At 35.1% G+C, this 12,665-nt stretch overlaps 1 protein-coding gene across 1 annotated transcript in view; it reads right to left on the minus strand.

Annotated features, from left to right (window-relative positions):
• The window catches only part of MORC3 (MORC family CW-type zinc finger 3), an 80,369-nt gene that overhangs the window by 2,593 nt on the left and 65,111 nt on the right, over positions 1-12,665 (minus strand). The window contains exons 11-16 of the mRNA XM_020995973.2: positions 11,887-12,009; positions 11,720-11,794; positions 6,228-6,273; positions 5,915-6,039; positions 3,308-4,154; positions 2,233-2,393 (exon numbers count right to left, since the gene is read on the minus strand). Coding sequence (XP_020851632.1) covers positions 2,233-2,393; positions 3,308-4,154; positions 5,915-6,039; positions 6,228-6,273; positions 11,720-11,794; positions 11,887-12,009 — 1,377 coding nt within the window. The remainder of the gene's footprint in view (positions 1-2,232; positions 2,394-3,307; positions 4,155-5,914; positions 6,040-6,227; positions 6,274-11,719; positions 11,795-11,886; positions 12,010-12,665) is intronic.

Here is a 12,665-nt window from a genome sequence, read left to right on the forward strand (position 1 = left end):
AAATTCTGAGTAATGTTTAAAGATTTTAACTAAAATCTCCTACTAAAGTACTACTATAATGCCTCACATAATCAGTTTCAGAATTTTAAAACAGCAAGCCATCAACCCCTGCATGAAAAAGAACTTTTTCTACAATTTCCTTCACAAGTGGTCGTCATAGCATGGGCTGACCCTACATTCTCAAGCTTGAGCTGGTTCACTCCAAACTGACAGCGAATATAGGCCTAGTTACGGATGGACTGATTACATGTCTCTTCTCCAAGACCAACCTAAAATTCAGAGGCTCATTACTAGTTTGGGTGCAGTAATGATTCATTTTGGCAAGACTCATTCTATCACTTACTGAGTTACAGAGTAGCTCACAAGGATAAGATTCCAGATACCTGCATTCTTGACCATCTTAAAACCTCCACCTACTTTTTTTTCCTCCCTTTTTTCATTATCATGCCCCTATGATCTCAATTCTTTTATATTATGCTTTCCAGAAACAGCAAACAATCAAATTCTCACCAAGACTATATTCTTCATTACGTTCCGCACCTTTTAGCTGGGATGGCAAAATTTTTAAGTATGCAAAATATTTGTATTATACTTTTTCCCTGATGCCCTTGTGGATTTTCTCAAACTTCAACAAGCCTATCAACAAAGGAAGGAACTATATATGTTCTTGATCAGGAATTCTCAACTTTTTTTTGTGGCATGGACAGTCAGGTGAATCTATGGATCTCTTCTAAGAATGTTTTTAAAATCATGGAATAGTGAGAGAAAACAATTATACTATAACAGTTATCAAAATATTTTTTAAAACAAGATCAGAGAACTCTTTCTTCAATTCAACTAATATTTCTTAAGTACCAATGTACAGCACCATTCTAGGAACCTAATCCAGTGTTTTAATGAATCCTTTACCAATGTATACATGTGTCCAGTATTCTATTCCTCAAGGTCTTGCTATAATACATTTATTAAACTAATGTTCTGTGCAAAAGGATAATAGTTTGAAGTGTTACCGTCCCAAAATAAAGTCTGTTTATTTTAAGCAGAGCCTTATCCAGAGGCTTATCCATGTGCCTTAAACCATAAGGCAGATTAATGTGGGAAAATTAGATATCATGGCAGGCTGGGGTAGCAAGATCTAAGAGAGAAGGTTTCTTTTAGGTCCTAAAATTATTACACAGATTGGCAACTGCCCTGGCATAACCACAGTTGGGATCAAATCCCACAAAAGAATGCCAGAACCCATTTACAATCCTTTTGAATCAGAGTAATGTCACTTCCATTAATTGTCATACTTGTCTAGTGGAAGACAGCCTTCCAAATAACTGCTTGCTCAAAGGGAATTAAAAACCTCTCTCTGCTAAGCAGTCGCTTGGCATTTTTACTCAAATACCTGTGTGTTTCCTAGAAGGAGAGGGGACTAGGAAGGGAACAATAAGAAGGAAACAAATAAGAAGATAGGAGCAGAAAGTGGCCTAGGAAAAATTAGAGAGGAGTCTAAGAAACTACTTATCTCAAGTATGAAGTTTTGCTCATACTGAAGAATTTTAGAAGAAATACTTTTCTCAATCTATGGTGGAAAAGTTTTAAGTATATTCCATGTTCTTTGAAATAAGAATTAAAAATTATTAATAAAATAATAAAAAAATACCCAACAAAATATTTCAAAAAAATAAAATAAACGTCAGGAATACAGCCATCAAGGTCTAATATATCCCACCTCCAGAAAGCTTTCCCTGTTATGAATGATCACTAATCTCATCAATCTCTTAAGTTATAAATTTTCTTTTATCATTCTCTAAATTACTCGGTTTTGCCTCCTAAATGAGACTCAAAGTAACCTGGGAAACATTCTTATTATGTAGCCTCTGCAGTCTATAGTGCAGAATGCTGAGCACACAAAAATTCAATAGCTCCTGAATGACAGAGAAAAATCACTGGAGTATAGATTTAGAGCTGGGAAGAATCTGAAAGATGATATCTAGACCAGAGGCAGGGAACCTGTGGCCTTGCAGCCTGATCTAGTCCAGCCCCTATAAGGAAATCGAAGCCCAAAGAAGTGAAGTGACTGTCCAAGGCCATATTGGCAGTAAGGGGAGGAAGCAGAATTTGAACCCAAGTCTTAGGATTCCAAATCCAATGACCTTTTTAATTTAAGCTTGATGGATCATTTGCTATCATAGCTGCAAAAAAAGACTTACAGACAAATAATAGTAAAGAGGTGCTCATTGTTACCTTTCCCTATCCGAATAATTCATAGAAGCTTCAATGTTACTAGTTGTTGAATCATCTGATCTTGTCATTTGTGAAACTGTAGCTTTTAATTGTTCGACTTCAGTTTTGAGTTCTTCACATTGAAAGCCCATTTGTGTTTTTTCCATTTCTAATAATTCCACCTAACAGAAAAATAAAAATAAATTAATTCTCGATTTCTGTAACTGAAAATACTACAAAGCACAGATATGACCAATTTTATAAAACTTCTGTGATCACAAAACACAAAAAAGTTTCAGAAAGTGGTTAAGAGGAGAGGAATAACCTTCTATAATAGAAGTTCAATAAATACTTGACAAATTTAATGACTATTAAAAACACACACACAATTTTCCTTAAGTCACATGGGAGGGAAGAAGAGAAGGAGGGGAAGAACTACAAGGGAAAGATTAATGGATATTATTAGTTTTTGTGCATCTTTGGCATAATAATAACACAAGAATTGTTTTCTATAGAACACTTTAAGGTTTGCAAAGTGCTTTACACATGTTATTTTATCCTTATAATAACTCTAGTAAGTAGGTATTATTATTATCCCCAGATAAGGAAAGTGAGACAGACAGAAATTAAGTGATTTCCCCAGGATCACATAGTTAAGATGTGCCTGAGGACAGATTTTAACTCAATCTTCCTAGATTTAGCACTTTATCCACTTACCACTTAGTTCCCCCAACATCCTATTTCATGTAGTAGATCTGAGTAATCAAAAGTCCAATTTTATTGACTATTCACAAAGGCACTGATATATAAATACATATTTTTAGAGCCATTTGCTAACTGTAATGATGAAGTAGTTTTAGTCTTTGTATTATTTCAAATTAAATCTAGAGTTAGAGTTAATGAGTAAGCACTGTAAGACAAGCACTTCAGAAATATATTAATGAACATTTACCACTATATTGATAATTCTAAACTAGAAAAACATCTAGCACTTTAAATTGGTCATTATGCTCTAAATCTCAAATAACCATATTTGGTTTTCTGTTCAGTTTATCCTATTGTTTTGTCTCTTCTTTATGCTGATTATGTATCTTACCTCATTTTTATACTGGTCCCTTTCAACAATGCATTTGTCCAGTTGTCTGAAAACATCATCAAGTTGCACAGCCATTTCATCCACTTCAGTTTTATTTTCACTGCTTGAACATTTACTACATTCAGCTTTTAAATTTTGTAAAGTATTACAGTGTTCTGTCAGCTTTTCTATCTCCTTGAAAGTCTGCTCAAATTGAAATACCATCTGATCTGGACTTTCAGAATTTCCATTAACATTTTCAAGTAAAAATGTGACATCAGTTTCGGTTGATTGATGACAAGTTTCCTTTTTCACATATTTATCATTCATTTCAACTATCTTCATTTCTAATGTTTTCACTTTTTCCATTAACATTTCACATTGTCTTTTATAATTTTCTTTTTCTTCACTGACAAGCTGCAACTCATTTCTAAGTTCACTTAATTGGTATCCAACGTCGCCTGCAGATTTATCAGCTACATTCAGGACATACTGCTTTGCTTGGGCTTCTAAAATGGCTTGCTGTGGACCATCTTGGCCGTCCATGTCATCTTCAAGAGCTTCTTCCTTTTTAACTGCTAAATTTGGAACTTCAGTTTGTGTTGCAGCAGACTTCGGTTCAGAGTCACATCCAGAATTGGATACTAAACCGAGCACTGAACTATTCAGTTCACAAGGTTCTCTGTCAGCAATATTCTCTGATGGAATCTCACTTTGCTCTGTGTGAATCTGTTCAGTTTTTACGACTGTGACATCAACATCTACAGAAGGTTTGGGGGTACTGTTCTCTTCTAAGATAATCACATCATCATCATATTTTGTTATCTTTGCATTCGATGGAGTTAAACTAGAAGATCTCCGTTTTAAGCTGGAAAAGGATAAATTGTTCAGTTGTATATGTGTGAAGACAAGTAGATAAGATATGGAAAGCCTGTATCAATTAAATAATTTTATTTAATGAATATACCATCACTCTAACTGGACAATCTAAAGGTTTCTGCAAAAAAACTGCTTCAGGAATAATGAATTAATGTCATATTAAACTGCACTGGTCAAAAACTTAATGCCAATAAAGAATAATTCTCAGATACTAAAAAATGGAATTTTTTTTAAAAATTAAGGCAGCATTTTTAAAGGAGCCAATTTCCACAAGTTCTTCCCCCCTCTTTTTTCAATTTGTGAGCCTTTTACTGTATTTAGAAAAATACTACTTTCTGTGTCAAATAATTATTTTGCTCAAGTATGACAAAATGTAACAATAGTAAAAATTTAAGGATGAAGTAAAGATTTTAAGGGAATTTGGGGATTAAACAACTATACAACGAACTATATTTTAAAGAGCTGACATCACAAAGCACTAGAGTTGGAAGGAACCCTTAAACATCAACTGGATTAATCCTTTCTTTTACCAGCTGAAAAAAACTGAGACCAAAACAGGTTAAATAATTTTCCCCTAGTTTTCCACCATGGAACTAGACTGAATGAGTTTCAATTGGTAGCCTTTAATTCAAAGGCTATAAAATGAGCTGGAGAAGGAAATGGCAAACCACTCTAGTGTTTTTGCCAAGAAAGCTCCCTAAAAAGGGAATCACATAGAGTCAGACATGACTGAAAAGACTAAACAACAAAATGTTACACACATCCACATATGGTTTTGCCATTTCCTTCTCCATCTGCTCTACTTGTAGTCTCATTGTATCAGGAAAAAGTGATTCTCTCCCCACCTCCCTCCCTCCACCCCCACCTTCAGCATGCTGGGTAGATTTCCTTACGGCGAATTTATAGAAATTCATGAAGGTGGGCAGAATAAATGGATGCGTTATGATATGCATCATTACAGAGTTAATCCACAATGATGGGATCACAGATCTACTGAGTTAGCTTCTATTTCAAATTTCATCCAAAAATCCTTACTGCTTGTGGCATCAAGTTCAAGATCCTTAATAATTTAGTTTTAGTCTACTCAAACTCCATTATGAGAACCCTTCCCCCTCAGTGGGTTGGTCTATCCTTCTCCTCACACACCACAACTCTTCTTATTTCCATCTCTTTGGCTCATGTTGTCATTAGCAATCCTAAAGCACCTAGAATGACTCTTCTACCCCTAACCACCCAAATCTTAGCCCATCAATGGAGGCTGGATTAGTCCCACATTTTCCATTAAATCCTTCTACAGAACTCTAATTCACATTATTCTTCTCTGTTCTCAACTACTATAAATTCTATACCACAAAATCATACTGTATTATGTTTTACTTATTTCCTGTTCTTAAATCAGTTATTCCTAATCAAGCTGCTAAACTACATGAGACTGTCATAAAGTACTTTTATTTCCTACACTATACAGCACATTAAAAGAGACTGAATGTGTGTATAAATGCTGAAAAATTAGTCAGCACATATACACACAATATCATATCAAATACCATAATTGATACTAATTTAAGTACTGTGGTCTAATCTTATTGAAAAGGAAAGAAAACTTTTAGAAAACAAATACTATGTAATTTGTGCTCATTTTAAGATTTTACACAAATACAACTAAGTATAACTAGAACTACATTGTTGCCCAAAGTAGCAAAGTCATTCTCTAATTCAAGAGAAAAACGTAACCTACTAAAAACTAACCCGTTGTTGTCAAGATCCAGTTGAGATGACAGATGTGATCTTGGAATACTTTCCTTCACTGGGGTGGTGAAGTCTTTACTTGAAGGGACAGGGTGACTTGTCATAAATAAATGTTCAATACAAGGCTGCAGAAAGATTAGAATTGTCTTAGGAAGTGTACCAGGTTACTATGTTACCACAATATAAAACTTTTTTTTTAAATGTACTGGTTTTACTTTTTTTTTTTAAAAAAAAAGTCACAAAACTATACATTAAAACCAAAGTCGCACATATTTCTCTATATAAATCATCATTCCAAACTGGTTTTGGTTACCTGAGGGTTTAACTCCAGTCGTTTCATCTTGGATTTTTCTTTATCTCTTAATAATGGAAGGAAAATGAACAAAAATTAAAAATCAAAATGAAATGATCCAGCAATAGTATGCTCCAACAATATATTTTGCCATCTCATCTAGTTGCACACATGACCAGTTGGGCACATACATACATACATACATGCATACACACATACATAGATAAATAAATAATAAAAGCTTATCTAACTTCAGTTCCTTCCTAGAAATAGTCACAATATCTACCAGTATAACAGCATAAGATAAATTATAGTGAAGACTCAGTACCTAGGATTACACAGATTTGGAATCTGAATTTCCTCAAGACTGGCTAATTTCTAGGGACTATACCTAACAAAAGCCGACTTGAAGGTATAGTCAAGTGCTTCAGTAATCTAAATCAAAAAGGCTTTACACTAAAAAAAGACAGGGGAAGGAGAAAATTCTTTTGTTTATTTCACAAGCTAGAAAGAATACAATAAAGGAAAAAGAAATTATAGCCTTCTGGGTTAAAGATATTAATTTCAAAGAAGATAAAATCCAAGAAAGGAGCCAATAATAAAACCTATGGCCTCAAATGACTATACATAAATGCCCAAAGTCTGGGCAATAGGTAAAAGGGAACTAGAGGTCTTAAAAAGAAGGAAAAGTTGACCTCATAGATAAATAATAAGATTTTGGTGGAATGAAAACCATGATGAGAATATGGCTCTGAAATAGGTTATGTCTTATTCAAAGATACAAGTACGAGAAATGAAAAAATAGGTCACATTGTATATTAAGAAGCTATTTCCTTTATTAATTTCAGAAAACTCAGTAAGAAGAGGAAAAGCATTTGGGTGAGGATCAATGGAAAGAGAAAAAGAAGTGATTTTGTCAGCTGAAAAAAATCATAAGCTTGGCACAGAGGCGTGATATTTCAGTGCTAGAATATATAAACATCTGCAGATAACTTCATGCTTTTAAAAGTGGAGGAATTAATAATGGAAAATTCTACACTGAACAGGATTCTCACCAACAGTGAAGAACACTGGGAGAAGTGACCACTACCTTCTACAGTCTGTCATAGCCTGGCCTAGTCTGATATCTACTTTAGATTTCATGAGAGAAAATTTCAAAAGGTTCCATATTAAAATTCTTTAGAGGTCAACCCTGTAGGGGCAGGAATTCTAATTACATTTTAATGAAATTTTAAAATCAATGGAAAGAATTCCAATGCAAACGAAAAAAGCTAAGAGTCCAATGTGGCTGCACATGGAAATCACAAACCAATTCAAAATTTTAAAATGTATGTAAAGAAGATGAAAAAGGCAGGTCAGAGAGGATGAGTATAAAAGCATACCAGCCTTTACAAATACTACCAGGGATGCTAAAGCTTAGGTTAAAGGAGCTAAGGCTGTCAAAGCAAGCTAAGAACAAAAGAAAAGTTTGTTTATTAAACTATAGTAATAGAAAAAAGGAGGATAAAAAAAGGGATAAGACCACACAGGGTAGAGTGGATACTATGACAACTGACAACAGAGGAAAGGCAGAATGAGCAATTGTTAGTGTTCCCCCTGCCCTTGACAAATTCAGGTCACCTGAACCCTAAAACCTATGCTTTGGGGTACTAGAAGAAATGGTGGCTATTATTCCTAAACTTTCTACTTGAATGTCACTGCATGCTCCATACCAGCAATCATACCATAAGGAACCTAATCCTTTCAGCTCTGAAACTCCTATCCTGTCCTGATTGGTGAATGCTTCATATGGCCTAGTATATCTAGCCAGCTCTAGATTATCTAGATATCTAGAAGCTCTGGACAAGCTTCACTTTACATTTATCTCTAGTGAAACTTCTTACACAACAATCCTCCCTAATCGCCATGCTCTTTTCCAGTTCTGGAGTCATGTCAAATAAATCAATTCTCTTTCTACTAGAAAGGCTCTTGTTCCCTATGATTCCATTCACCATCCCTGTGATTGTCCAAACCAAAATCCCCTGCCCATACACTGCTCCTCTATACGTGTTGTCTCCCACTTTTAGAATATAAACCCTTTGAGGGTAAAGACTATATCCCTTTTATATTTCTATCTTCCGTGTTTGGCACATATATAACAGATCATTAAAGATGTAATTAGTGAACATCTAGGAAAAGAAGTAGTAGGTTATGCAGAATTAGCATGTCTTCATGCAGAACAGTTCATTCTATACCAAACTTATACTAACCTTTAGCAATGTCACTAAACCAGTAGATGAAGTGAATACTGTAGACACCTACTATCTACTCTCTCTACCAAATGGTTCCTTCTACATTGCCTTCAAACAAACCTAAGTCTTCCCAATCTTAAAAAAAAGTCTTTATTAGACTCTACCAATCCATAATATTACATCTGTCCTCTTTCTCAACCAAAATCCTGTGTTCACTCACTGCTTCCACTTCTCCTCTCACCCCTCTGCGATCTGACTTCTGACACTCAAATGAAATTCATCTTTCCAAAGCTAATCTTAAATGACGTACTCTGAATTGCCAAATCTGATCTTTTCTCAGTCTTCATCGTTATCAACCTACTGCTGCACTGACACTTGACTTTCATGACACTACTCTCTCCTGGTTCTCCTACCTGTCTACTCCCTCCTTCTATCATGTTTTCTAACTGTAGGTGCTCCCCAAGGCTCTGTCCTAAGACTTCTTCTATCCTATACTTGATCTCTTGGTAACCTCATCAACTCATATATCATCTCTATGTAGATGACTCACAAAGCTATCTATACAGGCCTGCCCTCTGCCCTGAGTTTCAGTCTTCTATCACCATCATCATTTGAATACTGGACATTCAAAACTTGAGTCCCAGAAACACCTCAAATGTAACAAGTCTAAAAATTTAACTAATTATTCCCCACCACCACCACACGCACACCTCTGCTCTTCCAAACTGTCTCATTTCTGTCAAAGGAAATCAAGGAAGTGATAGATATCATATATCCACACTCCCAGGTCTATGATCTCATACACATTTCATCAGTTGCCAAATCTAGCTTCACAACATCTCTTGCATGTAACCCCTTCCACTCACATAAGTATCATGTCTCACACAGATTATTTCAGCAGCCTCCTAATTGGTCTCTCTGCCTCAAGTCACTCACTACTCCAGTCCAACCTCTGCAATGCTGTCCGAGTAATATTCCTTAAGTACAAGTCTATATGACTCTTCTATTTCTTCAACTTCAGTAGCTTTCTATTGTCTTTATACCAGACTATCTTTCCAGCCTCACTGGCCTCTCTCTGGGATCCAGTCTTCTCTCGATTCCTCCTATACAACACTACAACTCCCATTTCTATGCCTTTGTTCTGGACACCCCACATAACCTAAATATGAACTACCTCTTTACCTCTATTTGATTTCATCCTTCTCTTTCCTCAAGATGCTGCTCAAGCACTACCTTCTACAGAAAGCCTTTCCTAATCTCACCAAACTGCTAGTGTGCTACCTTCCTTGTATTTAAATCCCTTATATCTATTAGTACTTATTCTCTTTATATCTTCATATATACTTGTTTTCTCCAATGTAAGATCCTTGTGAGAAAGGCTGGTATCAAATAGTATTTATATATCCAGTGCATAATGCAATGCCAGGCACTTGGCAAAGAAAGGTCTTATAAATGTTTGTTGACTATTGACATTATTTACAGAGATTTCAGCACAGCATTTGTGAAAGTCTTTCATGTTGTTTTTATGGAAAAGATAAATGTAGATGAAACAATAATAAAGTAAGATGAATTCAGAAATGATTGAAAAGAAGGAATCATGATAACATGGTAGGAAGTCCCTAGTGGATCTGTGCTTGGGGTTATTTTAATTAAACTTTTTGTCAGTGGGAGGATCCATATGAATTGATATGGAGTGAAAGGAGTAGAACAAAGGAGAACAATTTATATAGTAACAACAACATTGCAAAGAAAACTTTGAAAAAATTAACAACTCTAATCAATGCAGTAGCCCACCATTATTCCAGACTGCCGCTATCCACCTCTTACGAGAAAGATGACAGACTCAAAATGCAGAATGAAAAATATATTTTTGGATACTGCCAATAAGAGAACTTGTTATAAGGTTTTTTTTAATTTTGTTTCAGTGGAGATAAATAATAAAGGTTTTTTAAATGAAAAAAATTTTTTAAGGAGAAAATGATTTGCAGATAACACAACACTGAAAAGGATACCTAGCACACTGAATGACAGGACTCAAGAGAAATCTTGATAAGCTTGAGCACTGATAATTGAGCTAATAATTCTAAGATAAAATTCAACTGAAACTAATATAAAGTCTTACAAGCTTAGCTGAAAAAAATCAACTTCCTAAGTCCATGAGGTATGGTTAGAAAGTAGTTGAAAATATCTAATTGTTTGAATAGACAACAAGTGTGACACATGTCAGCAGTGTTACATGGTAGCCAAAAAAGCTAATGTGATCTTGCGCCACACTGACATGCATAGTTTACAATGAAGGGGTGATAGTCCCATTGTAATGTGCCCTGGTCAGATGACAAATGGAACACTGTGTTCAATTCGAGGCACAGTTTAAGGAGGACGTTAATAAACTAAAGAGCATCCAGAGCAAGGCACCAAGGGTGGTGAAGTGCCCAGAATCCATCATATAAAGATTAATTTAAGGAACTGGGTTACATTTATCATAGTAAAGAACAGACTCAAGAGGAACATGAGGGCTGCCTTCAAATATCTGAGGGACTATTATGAGAAAGAGATCATCATTAGACTTGTTATGATTGCTCTAAAGACCCAGACGCAATGGGTAAAATTTACAAAGGGTCAATTTAGATTTAATGCCAAGAAACATCTTCCTAAAAATTAGAGCTACCCAAAAGTGGAATGGATTGCCTTAGGAAGCTCAAAATTCTCCCTAGCAGAAGCTAGATGACTATTTGTAGCATATATTATAGCAAGGATTGATTTGACTAGATGGCTACCTGAGTCCATCCCAACTCTAAAAAATGTATGATTTTGTCAAATTAACACATCTAAGGAGAATAAAAAAAAAGATTCAAAGCACAAGTCTGAATTACTCTGACAGCAGTGTGTACATGTGTACACACAGACATTTTCAAGTACAAGAAGAGGTCAAAACTATGTCGTGTTATGTAGAAGCTTCTAAGAGTTACAGTAGACAGGAAATCCTTTAACAATTCTAAGAAATAACTAGCACAGGAAGCTGCTGCCACAATTCTATGCCTTAAAGCTTAGTTGACACTGTCAGCCATGGAAGAGACCAAAAGAAATAGATTCTTTATCAATTAATTTTTTTTTCACTTAGAATAGTACTTTCAGTAGACATGGGACAACTTAGATTAATCTAAATAAATACCAAATTTTCAAGTCCACTGTTTTTCATGTAGCAGGTCATAAACTAAGACTGCTGTAACCAGGATAGGCATTTACATTTCTTTGTTATCAAGGAACCGGTATACTACTTACTTTTTTTTGTAGGTTTTTTCATATGTGGGATGCACCAAATCATCATCTTCAGGTTCTTCTGGTACAAGGCAACTCCTATTTAGAAAAGCATATGGCAAAAATGTCAATAGTGCCTTCTCACATATGTTCCCCTCCATTACAAAATAAAGTCTACAAACTAACTCTACCTGAACTGTGGGTCAGGGTTCATGGAGCAATACCATTTTTCAGGAAGTTGATCTATTCCATCTGGTAGTTTTCGCCATTTTAGGCAGGAATCACACTGAACCCATGTCTGGTCAGGCTGTTTCCTGTAAGAGAACACAAAATCTTGGTATGAGAATTTGGCTACCTGGTAATAGCTACCTTTACATTTTAATTTTCCTCACAAAATGGTGCTGTTCTCTTAGAAATTTCCCCAAATTTTAACTCATCAATTTTAGAACAAGTCAGTCAGGTGAAAGGTCTAACAAACTGAAGAGATTCAAAATACAGTCCAGCCTAAAGACTCCATCTAGTGTCATATTAACACCATAACTAAGCATGGAAAGGGTCATTACCACTAAGATGACTACTAGGTGATGAATCATTGAGCCATAGCAAGCAAATAAAAACAAAATAGTCTTTATGCTGTATATCCTCCTCTTTATGCCCAAAGTGGCAGGAGGAAAAGCAGAAAAGCAGTCAAATAATAACCATTTTTAGAACACCTATAAACATTAAAGTACCTTTTGGTACTCTAAATAAGAGAGACTTTTGTCCAGTGACCAACAAATTGATATATTATTTCTGGAAGATAAGAACCACATCAGTATTAACATTCTAGAAAAGGATTAGTTACAGCTTAATGGAAAGTTAGCTCACTAATTTTTTTTTGAAGAGATGAATAAGAAAATTAAGAGTTAGTTTCATACTGTGCCTCAAAGGCAATAAAATCATTTCATGGGGCAAAGTTATCAATGATCTC

The sequence above is a fragment of the Phascolarctos cinereus genome, unplaced genomic scaffold (assembly GCF_003287225.1).
Source record: "Phascolarctos cinereus isolate Bilbo 61053 unplaced genomic scaffold, phaCin_HiC Scaffold_726;HRSCAF=1367, whole genome shotgun sequence".
Lineage (NCBI taxonomy): Eukaryota > Metazoa > Chordata > Mammalia > Diprotodontia > Phascolarctidae > Phascolarctos > Phascolarctos cinereus.